The sequence below is a fragment of the Fulmarus glacialis genome, unplaced genomic scaffold, assembly GCF_000690835.1.
Source record: "Fulmarus glacialis isolate BGI_N327 unplaced genomic scaffold, ASM69083v1 scaffold44365, whole genome shotgun sequence".
Taxonomy (NCBI): Eukaryota; Metazoa; Chordata; class Aves; order Procellariiformes; family Procellariidae; genus Fulmarus; species Fulmarus glacialis.
In genome coordinates, this window is record NW_009214478.1 from 4,885 (window position 1) to 24,273 (window position 19,389).

Genomic DNA, 19,389 nt, shown 5'->3' on the forward strand with positions numbered 1-19,389 from the left:
GGTAACTGGTGTCTCCTCTTTGAGAAATAGAAGCATATCATGTCTTAAACCATAGGAGCTTGTATTTGAATCCATCTGAAGTTCCAGGTCCCGCAACAGATTTTCTTCAAAGAAAATACTACTTATTCTGTTTTGGTTGTATGGCCTGTGCACACTCAGTTCCCAATGCATTTTGATTCTCTGAATCTGTGTAAGGCTTGGGCATGCCCTACTTCCATCTCCTCGTCCAATTTCTGCACCTCCTATGACTCTTCTGACTGAGGTGTTACCTTTTTATGTCTAGGTTAGGTATTGGACTCTCTTGCTCCCATGTCTGGTCTCGTACGTACGTGTGCTCACATCACTAACCATTCTTTTTTCTGAGGTGCTGCTTTGACAAGAGGTCCTTCCCTGCAGTTGTAGAGCCGATTTCCTCTAATCTTAGCAGAAGGGGTCATAAGGCAGGTACTTGCTATTATCTGAGAGGGAAAGGAGATCGTGCCTAATACTGGTCTTGAGAATATTGAATTGTCTTGATTCACAAACTGAGGCTACCTGCAGTAATTCCAGAATTTCAGTGGAAGGAGTAGTTTTGCTCGTCTTGACCTTCAGTAATCAGGATGGTGGTGTTCATCAAGCTCTTCACTGACTTGCCAGTGGGCCAGAACCATTTATTGATATGAGGTCTGTCTTACTCAGCCTTTCCCACAGTGCTGGCTATAATGGCCACTCACCGCCAATGGATTAGTGTAGGTTTCCCTTATCGTGATGACTTGTTTGTTGAAAGGTGGATTACAAGTCATGTCCTAAACCACTGTGGACTGCCTTACGTCTGTTTTCGTTTGACCTCGGAATGAACCAAAAAAGCTGAATGCTTGGTATTCCCTTGACTCGGTATGTGTTGTAATTAATTCTTTCTGAGGATCTTTTTCTGATAAGGAAAGATTTGTTTCTGTAACTGGCCCATTGTCATGAGATGTATTTGTGCTTACAGTACAATGCCCTATGCCAGGGCTTATCTAGAGAGCTTACAGACTTACCCCTCACAGTGCTGGGTTTTCAGAATTGGTTCAGAGTCTTCCTTTTTGGTTGGAAGTCCCCTACATCATCTGCACGATCTCTTCTTCATTCAGATCATGAAAACTAATGTCTTGTTCCTTAGCTGGAGAGTTCATTTTTGGGATCTGAGATTGCAGAGTCTCTGGGTTTCCTACGGAGCTGGAACATGGTGACTTCTGATGGTTGTTCTGGATGGAATCGTGGTGCAGGATGTGGGGTACCCTTCCTCAAGATGATGATACTGTCTGAGTATCTGTTTACCTTCCCCCCTCCTCTTTCTCTCTCTAAACCTTTGGGATTTTGCAACTGGAAGGGATGGAAAGCATCCTGTCCCTCAGACCTCTTCACTGAGTGTGTATATGAGGGGGGTGCATGGCTTGTTAAAGCAGTTACATTTCTGGGCTCAGAATAATAAGATTCATAGTTTTCAAACTGAATCCCACCTTGGATGCTGCTGTAGGAGCATGTAAGATACAGTCCTGACAATCCAAATACTGAAGGTGCTCAAAACCCAGAGGAGAAATAGAAGCACCTATGTAAATGGCTTTTCGGGAATATGCAAGGGACCAGTGGCAGAGGAAATAATCCAGTCTTTCTTTCATTTCTTTTGCAGTTCTTCTTTATTGGTTCTCCTGACACTAAAATATTCTGTTACCCGGCTCAATGGTGTATACGTGCTACACTATGGGCATCATTTTTGGGTTTTTAATACCCACAGAGGCTTTCAAAATGATGATGAGAGCCGTGCTGCGCAGCATCCTGAGTGCTTTCAGGGTCTTTGTGACCAGGCTGGGAAGAAGCTAATCGTTCTTTGTGAAATCTCAGGCTGTTCAAATTCCTGGTGAGCAAACTGATGTTAAAATAGCCATCAGATGGCAAGGGAGGGCAGAAATAGTGGTGTTCTGCACGTAACAGAAGCCTTGGAGATAGTTATTAATTTTGTTTGACTGCTGAATGAATTCCCATCAGCCTCGTTATATCTACATCAGTAGACTGCATCTGTAGTCTCCTTAAAATTGGAGTAGTTTCTTTTTGTACTTTCTGGCAGTGGTGTGAATTTGCAATTTTACATAAATGATGAGTGACTTCAGTTTCAGTGTCTTGAAAACTTCTTATAATATCAAATGTCATCATCTTATTTTAATAAAAGAAGGTGCTTTAACAGCTGCAGAAGGCACAGTCCAGGTATGTAGCAGTGCTTTTTGCTCATTGTGCTTATTTTGCAGTTTGTTTTTGTTTCAGCTGCCACCTCTTCAGTGATTCAGCGGTTTGAGAGCTGGGTTTAGTGGAGCAGGCAATTCTTTTCGTACCCTTTTGTTATGCAAGCAGAGCAATAGCCATCATTTTGTAGCTCCTTTGAAACGGGCATAATACAACTTAATCATGTGGTTCATACAACATAGACTTTGCTATCTCCTTGTCTTCCAGTGGGCTAGGCAGCTGGGCTTTACAGCAGCACCGCTGTGTGAGCGCAGAGTAAGCAGTACGTGTGCTCAGAGCAGGGAGAGATGTGGTGGATGCAACCACTGTGATGAGCTAAAGTTTCTTTTTTTTTTTTTCCTTCTCCTCTTTTTCTTTTCTTTTCTGTTTTCTTTTCTTCTCTTTGTGTGATTCCAGGGAACACAGCCCCCTCATTTTTTTCTAAAAGGAACAGCAGTATGCTATAAGCTTATAGATGTACATACTTCATTTTTGCTTTGTCTGAATTATCATTTAAAAATGCTTTAATACAGGACAGCTGCTGTAGACGTTAGCTTCAGATTTACCAGACTGACGTGAAAGATCATTTCACTAATGCGTTAGCTGCTTCACTGAGACTTCACAATCCAAGTTTAACAAAACCTCTATTTCAGTGCTGGCGGATGTGTTCTGTATAAAGGAGGGTTCAGGAATGTTGCGTGCATGTTTCATACTTTACATTTTGGGGGTGGAGTTTCTTTTCAGAGGGAACACAGATAAGGAAATTCTGTCCTTCTGTTTTGTCTCCAGCTTTGCTGCAACTATGACAATTTCTAGAATTTTGTCCATGTATTTTTCTGCTGCCCAACCTCACCAAGGCATAGGGGTTTTAACATGCAGGAAGATCGTTGTCTGGTGGTGGAGAGTATTGGATTGCATATTGAATCAGAAATAGCTGACACCTTTTGATATACTGTGTCATTTTATAATGAAACCTTTTAAGAACACTTTCATTGAGTTTATGTCAGCCAGACACTGTGATACGACAGCCATGGGGCTGCCAAACCTGTCGATGAAACAACCCTTTTTTTCTCAAGAGTTGCAGTGTAGATTCTTTTCACAGAGTCTCTTCCTTGCTCTCAAGATAAGAGGCTGCTCTTTAGCTGTGTTACCTTAGGAACAGCCAGATAAACATCCAATAAAATCTTGTTTTCAGGAGTTTGTTTCTGAATATCAGTGCAAAATCTCTAGCTTATTTTCAGTAAGGCCATTTCCCCCCCGCTCCCTTCTCCCAGTGTTCACTATGCCAGACAATAGCATTTTTGCTCAAAGAGAGATGGTTATGTCAGGCTTTTTTTTTTTTTTTTCTCTTTCCTTCTCTCCACAGGAAATGCACTGCCTTCATTTTAGCCCTTAGGAGAAAGGATTTCTTCAACATACCCACTTAAAGTTGAGATGCTATATGATAAGATATGCAGTACTTTCTTATATATCATCATCTTGATAAACAAGGCGTGCAAAGCTTTATAGCAAGGTAACTTTGCTATCACAAGAATCTTTTCAAGAACAAAAAATGAAATCCAGCAGTTTGTTGCTTACACACCACAACATTGGAACTGATTTTTTCCTATTGAGTAAAACCTTCTGTTTTAATAATAAAATTAAGTGGTTCCCGAGATAGCCAAGTACAGTAAATTAAAAAAAACCCTGAAATTCTAGAATGTGCTTAATATTTAAAGCTATTAAATTTTTTTTCTTCTTCTTCCTAACACGGTGAAACTATTGCTATTGAAAAATGTTTTTTTCCCCCTGCTGGATCCTAGAGCATGATCTCTTGCTCGGTAACCAGGAGCCGAAAGTGACAGGCGAATTCAGGAGCCGTGCTGCAGTGCTTTCGCTACAGCTGAAATGTATTAAGGGAATTCATCAAAAAGTGGGGGAGGGAACAGCCCAGTGCTCCACGTACCTGCACTTCTGGAGCGTTTTTCCACTAGAACTGTTGGAGTGGCTCGGAATTTGTAGAAAACCTGCCAGTTTTTACATGCTTTTATATAATGCTGCCTGGTAAAGGACAGTGTAGTCTTACTAGTTGATAGATTATCCTTCTTGTTGAGTCTCTGTAACTTGAGAAATAAACATGCCATGACATGGATCTGAACATTTTATTTCATCTTCTGTTCCTTTATTTTGCACACCTTTTCCTCTTTTTTTTCTTTTTCTTTCCTCTCTAAGTCTTGGCGAGAAACCATCTGGTATTTATTCCAAGTATTCTTATGAATGACCGTTGCTTTCCTGGGTCGGAGGTTGCTTTCCTTGTGTCTTCTCTGTTCTGAGCATTGTTTTGAAATCATTAATCCTGTGTCTTACACACAGGCAGTGTGTGTTGTTCTAGAGCTGATCAAGTAAGTTGCATAGATTAATATGATGGATGTTTCAGTGAAATATGTAATAAATGGAAAATTTTTTTATTCACTTGTTAAAAACCAAACACACACATCTGAGGTATACACTGGAGAAGACCACTTGGTAGAATATTCTTGAATTGTGATTAGTTTGCATTAAAGACATTTTAATACTCTATTGGCAATATACTTGGAGGAGTATTTTTCTATTTTCCGTAGTTTTACAGATTTCAGAAATGAGCCTGACACCAATCTTAATATTGGAATTGATTTGAGTGGAATAAATAAGAGCACAAGGAAAATCAGGATCGTTTGAACTATATAATAGTTTAGTCTATGCAAGTAGGGTACTTTTTTTTTTAATTGACTTCTGAAAAACTTTTGTCTTAGGTTCACCTTCTATGTTACTGACTTAAAATTAATTCTGGATGTGTACATTATGTGCAGAATGAGGGAGAAATACTCTATGTTCTAGCAAACTTTATAAACTTTACAGTACCATTGAGAAATTTTTTATCCTCAGTATTTAGGGAAAATAATACAGATGCTGGTGTTCACTCTTTGTTTTTCTTCTCTGAATGAAGTCACTTTTAGCTGAAGGTTTTTGTTTTACCTGAGGAAAAGTTTTCAATGATTAGATAAAAATGGGAGGAAGACAACAAGTTCAAGTAAAAGTAAAACCCAGAATTATGAGGGTGCTGGTCTTCAAAGGTATTTAATTTTTGGAAGATGTAAATAATTGTGTAGAAGAAGATTCAGAAGTGGTGAAGCAGACTAGATATCCTCTTCCCAAAGTTAAGCATGAAATATGTTTCTGGTCAGCCCAATCCAGCTTTTCATTCAGTTTACTACATATGATTCCTTCCTTTATTTGGTAAATCCGATAGTTTTAAAAGCAGAGCATGTTTTGATAAGCCCTTCTGGTTATGATTCCAGCACATTTAAGTTTCATTTTTATTAGTGGAATTAACTGTAGAATGCTGTTTTTATACACTGTGAATTCCATTTTTCATCCAAATGCTGCCTGACACAGATCCAAAGGAAAAACTATTGTCTTGTTAAATAAGGAATGTGCCATTCACTATTTTATAATGTACTAAATTTAAAAATTAATAATCAAAATAAATATCTGCTTAACTATGTAATTGCTAGAATGACTATGAGATATATTGGCTAGGAAAATCAGTTTGTAAAAGTTGAATTTGATTATAAATCATGTTATGCGAACCAACAATAGTGACCTTTTCTTCTAGAAATTAAATATCCCGGTGCACAAGAAGATATATGTAGGTTAGGTTTCCTGCTTTGTTTTATTCATTTACAATTATAACTGGCGTGATTGTTGATCCCTTTTTTGCTTTTGGTCAATCCACCTTGATTAGGTGTGCATTTATACCCCCCCCAAAACCTTCTTGACTGGATTCCTAGATTTTGGTGGTACTTCGCAGATTTATGCTATCTAAGAGGTTAATCTTAGAATAAGATGAACTGATAAATGCTGTATTGTGAAGTCTGTACTTCTGTGTGATGATTCCTGTGTGAGAGCTGCGTGCAAATGATTTTAATTCTGTTTCTGGTTAGAAACTGCTTGAAGTCCAGCTCTTTGTTCCAAAGATATGCTGACATTAAATGTTTGGACTATTTGTTGTTTTGTCCATGCAGTGAAAGAAAGCCTTCCAGTGCTGGAACGCTTTAGTTCTTTAAGGTGTAAAATTAGGAACATTCTTTATGTTGGGGAGGACTTTGTATGTTTTTCAACGAAAAATGAAAGTTTTAACTTTGGCTGCTATTTCTTCTCCTCTTGTGGCAACTATGTGTTCAGCCATTAGTTTAATAAGTCTTTGAACAGCGTGTTCGTGAGGGCAGCCACTGAGGCAGTATCTACGCAGTTATGCGAATGAGATCTCAATGCAGAGCCAGCATCGTGATCCCAATGTTGTAATAGCTGCAGCCTCTTTTGAAATCTTCCCAGTCGTACATGCCTTAGTACAGCACTGAGAAGATTTTTAAATAGATTCATCAAAACTTGTACAGGCAAAGTGGCAGCTCAAATAATAGCCTGCTAGATGCAGTTTCATTGTATCTGTCTTTATTAGATAAGGAATGTGGAATTTTGTCTTTTTATTGGTTATGTCATACATCTCAGGTAATTCGTCTTAGCTTAGGATGTAGGGCATGTAGGAGAAACACTTTCAAGGAGGAAATGCAGAATGATATGATGGCCATGTCTGCAAAATCAGCTTGATATTATTATTGATTTTGAATTTGAGAATCTAACTACTTATCTAGTTATAAAGATTCAAACATTTTGGTATGAAAAGAAATTTTATTCACCTTGTTAATTCTGCCTTGAATATATTTCCTCTTAGTCCTGGTCAAAGCCGCCCATCGATGGTCTCGTGGATGAATACTCCGTCTGCTAATCCAGCTGCCACAAATACTGCACCATCCACTTTCTTCTTCCCTAATCCTGCCACTGGGAGTGACAGAGCAGTGGAAAGGTATGATGTACACTTCAACTTTTGCTGGTTTTTTATTTGCCTCCTTTTTTCTGTATCTTTTTAAAAACAGCTAATTCATGTCTTCTGCAGTATGTGAATGATTATTTCAAATCACGAAATGGAACCGTAGCGATTTTGACAGAATAAAATAACTGTCTATTTTGTCTTATTTTTCCTTTCAACACCTTTTTTGTAGAAGGCACCCAGATTGAGCCAGTGGCTTGTTGGTTAATACAAGCAGACTTTGATTTGGGTGATCAATTCATAGTGTGTCTCTACTGCAGTGATTCTCTTACAGTGTCTTTTAAAACACGGATTCTTTCTTTACATAGCCACCCATGTCAAATTTAAGTTTCTCAACCTAGCCTTCTTGCCTCTGAAAGACTTTCCCATGTCTTTACCTGTCTCTGTGGTTTCATTCTTTTCTTTCACTCTTTTGGCCTGCTTTCCTTCCATCCTGTTCCTGCTTCCTTCCGTGTTGTCCATCTTTTGAAGTATTTTCACTTCTTCCTTTGCAGGTCTTCACCACCTTAGCTTTTTCCTTCAAGTTTTATATTATTTGCTGTTCTAATTAAAGTAGTTGGGCATATTCATAAATTCTTTCCAACACTTGGTAACAAAATTCCATTTCTCATTACTGGTCAACCATTTTGCACCAGAACTGCATTGTCTGTTTGACTGCAAGTTCCTTGGGGGTAGGGAGAATCTTTCCCAGTGTTTTATGTGTAGTTGTTGCCTGGGCTGAGCAAAAGATGATTTAATGGTGTGGGTGCTGTGTCTAAACAAAGCATCATTGGGCAGCAGCAAACTGTCAGTTCGCAAAGGCGTGATTAAATAAGACGTGCCAAAAATACTTATATATTCCAAGATCTCTGCTTATGATACTTGGAGAAATGAGGACTTTGGACAAATTCATATTGATGGCTTATTACTGAGCATCCTGAGAACACCTCTAAAAGGCTGCCTGAAATGTTAGAAATCTTGCTTCATTTAGGACAAAACAGCATCTTCAGTATTCTAGTAATGTTGTACATAACAGTCAAAAATAACTATAATTCATAATTTCATTTTTCAGCGTTGCCCACCGAAAAGCAAGAGCAGTTTATCCATGCGAAGCAGAACATAGCTCTGAATTATCATTTCAGATAGGAGCAATTTTTGAAGATGGTAAGTACTGCTTGAGTAAATACAAAGCAATGAAAAACAAATTGACAAAACTGCAAAAATGGCTTTGGGTAAAAATACAAGCCTAACTGCTATTCTGCCAACATTGCTGACGGCACACAGTTGGTGACGTAGAAGATTTCTAGTACGCGGAAGCTACTTAGCATATACTTAGCACTGTGAGGCAATGTCTTTGATTTCTGGTGAGTAGACACTTTCAATTGGCCTAATTTTTCAGCAGCATTTAAATGTGTTGTAGAACCAAAAAAGGTTATTCAGCAATAGAGAAAAACATCTTGGCCTAAGAAACTGTATGTTTTTAAATGTGAACTGTCGTTGTAAAATAACATACGGGCTTTCATTTAAACAAAAAAAAAAAAAAAAAAATCTGTTTAAGGATTTTCAAGCAAGCAGAGCTCCAGGTAAATCAGGTGATCACTGGAGAGAAAAGGGAGTGTTTACTTTTTGGATCAAGGGGTGCCTTAGTGTGTGTATGACTTGTAGAAAAAGGAATATTCACTGAGGTGCAGAATGAAGGCCTGTATTTAAAAATTTCTGTGGACCCAAATATAGTATTACATATTAACATCCAGAAGGTGATTCCTGTGCTCAAGACTGTGTTGCTCCTCAGTGAGTTTCTATGGCTCTACTCTTCAGCAACTGCACAGGGACTTCAAACTGATAGGAACGGTTTTAGTTTTTAAACCTTATGCCAATGACTACTGTAATACAAACTCTGAAGACGCAGAAGACGACATTAGAACGTAGTTCCTTCCTATCGCAAGAAAATTCCTATTATAAGAAAGAGATGGTATGGAATGGCTCAACAGGGCCTAGACAAATTCAGCAATTCTTGTTACTTGAATGCAATTTAATAATAATTCTAAGCAGAAATTAATTTATAGCAGCAGCACGGTAAGACAGTTGTTTGTTACAAGACCTTGATAAAAAATTACATTCATATAAAAACCAGAAGACTCTTACATTTGGCTGAATCCTCATCTAAGTTTTGTGCAGACTGGGGGATTCAAAGTGGTCTGAGAATTACATCCCTAAGAACCTTGTGAGTACTGAGACCACTATTTCAGTCTTTCAGTCTGTCTAGAGGCACAGGGGTAGTAAGAGGCATACTGGGCTCTAAAGAATCTGGAAATTCTGCAGTCATGCCTGTTTTCTTCTCACCCAGTGTCAGCTTTTAGCTTGCTACCAGGTCAGAAATCTGATACATGCTTTCCAGAGGGAAAGTGGTATTTAATTTTGCATGACCAAATGCACTTAGGGAATGCACTGCCCAGTCATTCAAATACCACATGTGAGAATCTTTGGTTGGATGTTCAATAAAGGAGGAGTATTCCAAATTCACAGTTTACATCCAGCAGGAAAAAGAGAAAAGTACACAGTCTAAACCAGCTGGAAAACGTCAACCTGCAGGCTTGCAGTTAAAAACCTAACTAAATATGTCTTTTATTTCCCAAAGTGCACCATGTTAACTCTGTTAGCACTGGATCAAAAGTGTGTGTGGGAAAGTTTTTATCATAAACGAAAATATTTTCGTCCTGTCCTCCCCAGCCCCAGTAGAATGTTCCTAATTTGTTTAACAAGCTGAAACAAATGGGAAGCTCCGCAGAATTTTTTTTTTTTAGCGCGTATAGCAACAACAACAAAAAAATAGCACAGACAGACATCTCCTTCCCCTTCTTTGTGATGCTTATTTTAAAGCAGACAGAGCATAGGACATCCCTGTCCTCTGCCTCCTCCCGAGCAAATTAATAAATAAGCCTGGTCCAGACTTCAGTTCTACTTTTTTTGTAGCATAAGGTGGTCTGGGGTCCCCACTAGGTTCTTCCCTACTAGCACCCACTTTACAAAATCATACTTGATGTTTCCTATTAGAGCTACCTTGCAGGCAAATCACGTCTGAATCAAGTTAGGTGGGAAACCTTTTAAAGATGAATTAGCTAAATGATTGCTCTTTTTAAAGTCTCTAACACCAGTTATTTTAATTTAAGTTTTTTAAAACATGACTGATAGGGATCTTCAGCAGACATAAAACTGTGTACAGGAAAAAAATCTAGTGCATGGGGGAGAAGATCTGACGCATAGAAGAGAGGCATTTCTAACACAGAACAGCAAGGGTTGCACACCTGTTGTGTTGGCATGGGATAAGAAAGTCTCTCAAGAAGCAGTTGCTTTGTGTTGTGCGTTTGTGTGAAAGCAATGTTAAGATTCTTTTCCTGTGCAAAGAGATCGCTAAAAGTTACGGCAAAGCTACCATGGTTTTGGTGCATTACAGCCTGAGTTGAGTTTTTCAACTAGAGAGTTGGATTGTCCAAGAACAAGTACGGAATTTGACTCTTTGGCAGCTGTGAAGAGATGTTTCAACTGTAACTCTTTTTCCGTATCATCATACAAATAAGGTTGGAAGCTTGGGAAAAGGTTATGGGGATTGCATTTTGAAAACCTAATTGCAGATTTCCAATGGGAAGGATCACATTTCCTTAAATACATTTGTTTTGATTTATTCCACTGTATCCTGGTTATTTTATAGGCATTGTCCTTGCCCTGCAGGGCTTTCAGCCTTAGGTAGGCTGTGGACTGGCAGAAAAAAGGAGGAGAGCATGCAGGTAATAAGGCAGTAACTGAACGTATGTAGTATCTTAATGGTCATTCCATAATGGTTCCCAAAAGGTTATGTCATGGATGGCTCTGTCAGTATAGAAAGGTATTCTCATTAGAAGTGCAGACCAGTCTCCATATCTGAAACCTCTGAAATGCCTTCGCGTAGGCTTTTTCTTTTTGCGCTACGCACCCTTGTGTCTATGCTGGGATCAGATTCCAGTGAATCAATTCAGGTTCTTTAGTTACTCAATTTAAATTCCCATATGCCCTAATAAAGCCCCCAAATGAAGAATTAAAGTAATAATACATCAATTCTGCATCTCTACCAATAACCTTAACTATCAAAGTGACAACGCATCAATCAAGTTGACATACAGCTAGTATCAACCATTAAAGTAACTGTTAAATTAATGTCTACTAAAAAGCGCTGCTTCCATTAGTGAAGGTTTTATCCATCTCTCCTTTCTCCACCCTGCCTGTCTCACTTTTCTAATCCTCCCTCTTTCACCTCTCACTGTTTGTTGAGTTTTTTCCTTTCTCTTCCCTCTCTGTTCAGCTTTGTTTCCTTCTCTTTTTCAGTTCCCTTCCCTGTTCTTCTTCTGTTTCATCTCTCTTGGTCCATAGATGTTGATTGCAGCAGTTCTCTCTTACCTGTTATTATCCCAGATGAATCCTTCTGGCTGCTCTAGCCTGAGACAGGATAATGGCATTTAGTGAAGTACAGTCTTGCACCTGTCATAGCTGCTAAATGTAATGTTGGTGCAGGAAGGTCAGAGTGTCACCTTTACTCCTGGCTCCATTTCCTGTTTCTAAATGGGGAAAAAAATACCTGTTTGTGTCGCAGGCTGACAAGGTTAGATTTACTAATATTTAAAATTAAGCTTTATACCACCTGATAGGAATCTGTATAGAATCTGAAGATTTGCATATTCAGGTGTTTTCAATATTGCATATACGTTGTACTACCCCGAATCCCACAGTCTTTCCCTTAAAGTGTCGTAGAATATAAACGCTAAGGTGCCATCTGGTAAGTTAAAAAGAAAAGGCAAAGTTTTCTATTTAATTGAATTGTGTAAGAAAATGAATAATGTAATCGGAACAATATCCACTGGATTTTTTTTTTTAAATCTTAATTCAATTTACCTTAGGCTGTGCCAATATTTTTATTTCCCAGTTGCTGCAGGCTGTATTATTGACAGCACATAACAATATAATTCAAGTGGTTAGAGGCAAAGCTTGAAGAGTTTGCAGCTGGATAAGGGCACATACGGGAAGAAGCAGAGTATGATCTGAGATTGTGAGAGACATATGCTGGCTCTATATTTTTGTTGTTGTTGTTGAAGCAGACATTCCCAATAATCGTGGAAAGAATAATCAGACTGCCTGGCACTGAAACCTTGCCAGCCTTGGAGCCAAGTGTTATTAAATTTCTGGTTCTTGAAAGAGACTGCTTAGAAGTCAGTAAACGGGAATTTCACTAGGGAGAAGTGTTTTAGATAGGGTAAATGGTGTTTACACAACAAAATTCCTTGGCAGTATTGCTAGCAGGAAGGCTTCCTGAAAACTTGTCAAGATAGCTCTCATCAAAGCTTTTTACAATTTTTAAAATCAAGTTTTAGCAGAGAGAAAATATGGGGAAAATGGAGAAAGTGTTTTGTTGCAGTAATTTTCCTCAGGAAAAGTGTGGCACCCATCGTCCCTACCAAGCACAGTAGGAACAGAAAAAGCCGTGTTCACATAGCTGCTGTTGTCCCTCTCTATCTTTCCTAGTGTAACAAAGTGCCAGCCTTACTTAATGTCCCTGGTTTTGACTCCAAGGCACTCTCTTCCCTCTTACTCATGCTGTGGCTTCTGGACTGACTTTCTTTATGGTACTGACAAATGAAGGATTTGCATCAAAGAGAAGTAGTACTCCCAAAATACTATATTGCACTGTATGTGCAAATAATTCTTTTGTTGAGGTAAAAATGAGGATAAATCTACTTCTTTATGCACCTTTCGTCTGTGGATTTCAAAGCACTTGGAAACTTTCATGTGCATTAATCATCTCCATTTTACACCTGGAGAAACTGAGTGTACAGGCTGCGGACAGATGTTCTCCTTTTCAGATACCTGGAGGTAGTTACCTCAAACTGCTGCTGAAAGTTACAATCACTTTACCAATAAAAAGTACCAGATGAGCACTACCAAATTCCTACTGACTTTGCTAGAAGTTTTAAAAAGTCACTGAAGGTAGTTTGACCTTAACCAGTCTGCCTTTGCTCCTGCCAACAGTGTTGTGGAGTGGTCTCCGGAAGAGAAATGTTAAAATGGAAGATGTTTGAACTGATGCGTAAAACCTTGTAGCTGGGGGTTGCGTGTGTGTGTGTGTGCCTGTCAGAGATGTTCAGCAGTCAGGTGGGATGGGAATCAGCTCAGGAGAAAGACCTGGAGTCTCAATGTCTACACACAGTTCACCAAGTTACAGCACAGGGAACTCAGCAGCAATTCAGCTGACCAACCACTTGGCTCTATTTTAGAGCGAGCCAAATTATTCTTTGGGTGCTCTCTCTATTCATTGTGTTTGACTAGATCTCCGCCAGCTGTAATAGGAGCTTAGACACTTCTGTATAGGGAAGTCTCAGTCTGCAAGCTGAATTCCACCTTCACTAATTTGTCATGGTGTCTAAGTGTGTTTGCTTTCGTTCACAAGCCTGAGCCCTTATAGGCAGACTGTCACACAGTAAATCTTTAGCAGAGTCAGGAATAAGACCCCTTGACTCCTAGCCCTGTGTCTGGTCCACAAGATAATTCTGCTTCTCACAACATACTTAAGGAAAACAGCAAGTTTTAAAATTTCAAATTCCATGCTAACCCTAAGCATGCTAAATATTTGTGTATTTCTGCAGTCAGCTTTCCCCATAGGGATTGTTTCAAAAACCCACAGAGATTTCTAAACACAGAGGGTATGCAAGCACATTTTGTTGCTTTAATTTAATTTCTTGGTGAAAAATTGGCCAGCGTGATTGAGTTCTGTGGAAGTGTATTCTGGTCTTGTAATGGTCTTAGCAGTGAGATTTCTGTTGCCCACAAAATGCAATCGTCATTTATGTAGCTCGTTGAGGTCATTACTTTGTTTGGTAAAGTAGTCCCATCAGAAAGGGAGGCCCTCTTGTGCCAGGCACCATGCATGTTAGATTGCCTCCCCCGTTTCTGTTTCCTCCCAAAACAGCTAGTTTCCACAAAGGTGTGGAAATCAGTGTGAATCAGTGTCTGATTCAGTCCTGCTAAAGTTAGTGGCACCCAGGCAATGAACTAATACCACTGTGGAAATGAGTCTTGGTCTCAGTTGTAGTTGAGACCCGTGAAACTTTTGAGCTGCCAAAGCAGAACAAGGTCTGCTTATAGCATTGGGTCTCTGGGAAGAGCTGCTTGCAAATTCTATGCATTTGCAGTTAGATAATTGTAACATTGGCAATATTGAAGCTACTTCCTATGGAGAATACAGAGAAGTAAGAAGAAATGCTGCAAATGCCAAGTTGACCTTACTGCGTTTCTTGATTAGATGAAATCAGAAAAGCTTTTACGTAGAGATCTCATTGCAAGTTGAAAGTCTGTTGATTTTGTTTGTCCGTTTGAGTTGGCGTGATTGTTCTGTAGTGCTTGCCGTCATGACTGATGGTCAGACATTCTCCTTCTCTACACTTTGTCTCCACTAGAGTGAGACTGCTGAAATGGCCTTGCAGCAGATATTGGGGAAGCTGCCGTCCCACTCTGGGCTCTCAGCTTTGCTGCTATTTCTACTGTCCTAAGAGATGATGGCTTTTGGTGGTGGTTCTTTGATTGGTCTTGTTGTGCAGTCTTGCTATACTCTTGTTAAACCTTGCCAAAAATACGTAATTTTTAGTTCTCTGCACTGTATCTTTTACACTACAAGTGGTTTCCTCTCCGATCCCTAGCCAACATAAGACTTAGTCCTATGGGATACTTGGTCCGATAATGAGTTGTAGTTTTAAGGCCAAATGTGTGGTTTCTGCAGCAAGGTATTTTTAAATGAGGCAGGCCTGAGAAAGTGCTAAGAACTGTAATTGTTGACGGAGAAGAAATGACAGAAAGGGGACACTACGGAACATCTTCTCTTGAGCAGGGTATTTTTTCAGAAATAGCCTGTGTCCTGGGTTTAAGAAGAGCTGTGCATGATAGCAAAATGTCTTTTGTGTGGTAAAGTGTTTTTTATTTTAAATGAATGCTGTTGTACACTAAACTTTGGAAACAGATTAGCAAAGAAAACAGGATCATCGGAGCTTGAAGCAGCTATACATTTGGACAGCTTCCCCATTAATACCATTTGCCTACAGAAGTTGTCAGTGATGTACATGGGTATCTTAACCCTTCTTGAGTAAGGTGATTTGAATAGGGGCAGAAGTCTTACCCGATATGACAGTCGCCACCGCTGCTGAATATTAAGAATTACTTCTTCGTGCGTTTTTTAAAAAAAGACTGATCTCTAGAAATGGTGATCTTGCATGTAATCGAGTGCTGATTCTTTCCTCAGTCTTCAGAGAGTCTAGAAGAAACTTCTGCTAACGAATAACGAGGCCCAGAGCTGTGTAACATACATGTACGATATTTAATTTCCCAAGCACAGAGCTCCGTTGTACCATCCATGTCCAGTCTTCTGGGGTGAAAATGGTATTTGTCACTCAAGTCCAATTGCTTGGCCATTGTGCGTTATCTCTGAATGTGCTGCAGTGTGCAGAGTTCAGTATTATGTTATCAAACTTGTTTAGAAAATATTTCTTTTGAAATTTGCTGTTGTGGTGAGCCAAGTGATTCAGCATAGTTTGAGCATTTCCTCCCCTGGGTAAATTTTAGGTAAATTTAAGTTTTAGTGTGATCCCCTCAGATGAGGGCTACCCTCATTTTGCATAGACCTTTGATTTCTAGACTCGTATGCCAGTAATATCTATCCTCTCTCTAACGTAAATTGAGGTTGAGCTCCAGAGGCCAAGTAGAAATTCCCTACTTCCAGGTTTTCTAGTTGTTTTTCTTCCTAATCTGTAATTTTTTGGAGTTTGTTTCCTGTAATATGATGTGCTCCGTCGGTATGGGGGAGACTTCAGGGCGAGGTTTGGCTGCCCGCTGGAGCTGCTGGCGTATTTGCTGGAAAGGGTAGAATTAGAGCCGCTGCGGTGGAGCTTCTGGAGGGAGGTTTGTGGTGGTGTCAGCGATGCAGTTTCAAATGCATGTGTACTCTGTAATTGTGGAATAAAAGTGACAAAGGGAGAGGAGGGCCTGCTAATTACTAATAGTAATGTAAGTTACTGTGTGCGCAGAGATCTTGAAAGGTAATTGTCTATGTATTTTTCTCCTTTGGAATCTTTCTGTCAAACATATTCATTATAAATACAAGCCCAGACTTTTGATCTGAATCTAAACTGTCAGTGTCATTTGGAAGCAGTTTTGTTTTCTGGATTCCTTGGAGGTATAGCTGTTGTTTAAACTGTGGTTTCTGAGCACAGCTTCTAGCTTCACTGACAATAATAGGACACAAGGAAAAAACTAGGGGAAAGTATGTTTTAAGTGCTCAAATTTAGAGCCTTACAGTGCTTTTGAAAAGTGAGACTTAACATGTTGCTTTCTCTTAACTGTTATTTCCCTGATTTGTAGAAGGCTACAAATATCACATTCCCCAATGTGTTAATGTGTTTTAAATAAAGCACTGACATGGCTGGCAGCACGTTTCAGCATTTGTCTGATCTCTTCCCTAAATAATGTCTGTCTCAGCAGCACTGTGAGGATAAATTAACATGGTAGAGAATATCGTAGGTCGCTAAGAGTGTGGGATTTTACAGTTACATAGGTAAGTAGGTACCTGTATCATATTCTTCTAAGAAATTGGATAGGGGAATTTGAGGACTTTTTAGTCTGTTTTCCAAAGAAATGAGGCTTACGCTTCTTTTTAAACTTCCTGTCAAATGTGGTCAAAATGTATATAGGAAGCCAGATTTCGTTAGTTCTGTTGCTCACAGAATAACTTGTGGGGCATTTAGAGTCTGAGCTGAAATTTTTCTTATTTTAGATTCACGGATACCCTTGCATAAACTTTGGGATCAGCAGTGGTAAACACTTAGGATGGCAATAAGGAACAAGGTGTATCTTTCAAGCCTTTCCTTCGCGTTTTGTGAATAGCACTATGTATTTGAATTTCAGAGAGAGGATTTAACCAGAAGAATGATTCGGAGTTTGTCCGTTGGTCTCTTCCAATAGCAGCTCTACTCTGTGAAGAGATGATATGTGGAGTGAGATCTGGTTCATTTCTATTTCCCCTATAATCCTTTACATGCTTACTTTTCATGCAGAGTAAGGTCCTATGCCATTTTTCTGTGGCTCCGAGCTTCCACATTAATCACCTCTGCTCAAGACAGGTTTCTGGTCTTGCTTTGCCCCCAGCTACTGAAATTGTTTTCCACTGTTGGATACGAATTCTGACTTCTCCGCAAAGGCGTCTAGATTTTCTTTTTTTATAAACCCATCCTAAGTTCCATTAACTGTTTCCTTAATGTCTCCTGCACCTAAAAGCTATTTCACCATATATACTTTGCAGAAGATAGTTCAAGCACCTATATTATGGAAGTATTTAAGTTAAGTTAATCATCCTCTTCATCTCTCCTAGCCAGATTCTTAAAACTGGTCATTGCAGATGACTGGATGTTTTTATGGATGCTTTGCCTGGTGTCATGGAGCTGAAGCTAAAGGTACTAATTCAAGTATAAAAAGATGCAGTAATTTTTTTCCTTTTCTTTTGCAGTGCAATTTTCCAGAGAACCAGGATGGCTAGAAGGCACGCTAAATGGCAAGAGAGGACTTATTCCACAAAATTATGTTCAGTTTTTATAGCTTTGTGCATTGAACGCCAAGAAGGTGTACATGGTATCCATGGATTTTTGTTATGGTCACTTCTCTCTACTTTTGTGACTGCTTTTAATCAACGAAGAGCCTGACTATGGGTTGAAGGTCCTAATCTGTATAAAGACATTAAGTGTTGCCAAATATGAATTACAAAAAAAGATTCTTTAAGGGTTGGAACGGGTGGGGAGACAAGAAAGGGGGATGGAGGGATAGGTTAATTTTTTAATAGGCTGCTTTTTTCAATTGTAAAGAGCAGTAGTGGTATGTTTGTTTGCAAGATAACTAGCATTTTAAGTCAAATATTTGGTTGATCTGTGACTTAACTATCGGTTGAAGAAGATTTTTATAAACTTAGTGTCCTGGAGATTATGCATTGATAACCAGCATTTTCAACGGAGTATTATTTGGGTTTGGAAAGTACTGTTGGATAAAAAAGCTATCATGCTGACAATTAAATTATATTTCAAAGTGGAATAGACAGTACAGAACAGACACCAGTAAGTAAAATAATAGGTATCAAGACATGACATTTTTCAAATGTCTTCCAAGAACACATTCGTTTATGTTGTGTGTATGATTTCATTTATTTTATAAAGATAAGACACATGAACTTTTATTACAGGCTCCTGTATGTCATGGTTCCTTTGCTACTCAGAAATGTCACTGTAAATGAAATAAAATGTTATTTGCTATTTGATCTAAGTCATTCCTATGTTGGAGAATATTTTGCTCTGGTTCTGTAAGTTATGACGTGAAATAATTATTGGCAGTTGTATGCAGTCAGCCTCAAGCAGGCTCCAAAATGGATGGAGAACTTTCCTCACTTAAAATAGGCAACTCTGCAAGCTCAAGCCAAAAGGAAAAGAGAATCTCTGGCTATGATCCTTGTGCATCCTGGAGGCATCTTGCATTTTATCTGTTGTCTGTCTGTCTAGCTCCTCCTTGAGCTTCCCTTTCTTCTTCCCCTGTAATTGTCAGTTGAAAGGTCTTAATGATACTTCATAGTATCAGAATCCTCAAGTAGCTGCCTCATAATTTGTAGAACTATTTTAGTAGTAAGAGAGTTATCTGTGGTCATAGAAGAAGCTTCCAGAAATCTTGTGGTGTATAAATCTGTGCCTTGTGATTAAAAAAAAAAAAGTTACATGCAGTTTATCAGTAATTTTTGTATTTTTCTCTCCTTCAACTAAGACCCTCTGGGAGGCAGTGGAGAGGATGCAGGAAAATGTGACGGGATGACACGCTAATATAGGCTCACTTATTTGTTAAATTGGACTCTGTGGATTTTGAGTCATTTACTGCAGATATACTTAGCTTGCAAGTTTTTCTAACTAATGTGATTAGTAAACCAGTTAATGGTTAATGCTGCCTTAGGGTTGGGATGGCTTTTTTCCCCCTTAAGATTTAACTCCATACCATTATTTTGTTCCTTTGCCCAGACTGCGTAGACCATTGGAATATGCACAAATCATTTCCAGATGGAGCAATGGTGGGCCAAGTCAGTACAGCTCTCCAGCACTAAACCTCATAGCTTGGAGGAGTTTCATTTGGTGTGTTCTCGGGGTATTTGAGCAGTGACTCTCTGCCATGCAGCT

General features: G+C 39.1%; 1 protein-coding gene across 1 annotated transcript; it reads left to right on the forward strand.

Moving 5' to 3' along the window:
* The first annotated feature begins 6,996 nt into the window (after positions 1-6,996).
* Positions 6,997-18,154, forward strand: LOC104077362 (rho GTPase-activating protein 10-like). The gene is made up of 3 exons (XM_009578565.1): positions 6,997-7,120; positions 8,196-8,287; positions 17,694-18,154. Exons 1-3 carry the CDS (start codon positions 7,011-7,013, stop codon positions 17,780-17,782), a joined length of 291 nt encoding a protein of 96 aa, XP_009576860.1. The 5' UTR covers positions 6,997-7,010; the 3' UTR covers positions 17,783-18,154.
* Positions 18,155-19,389: the final 1,235 nt, after the last annotated feature.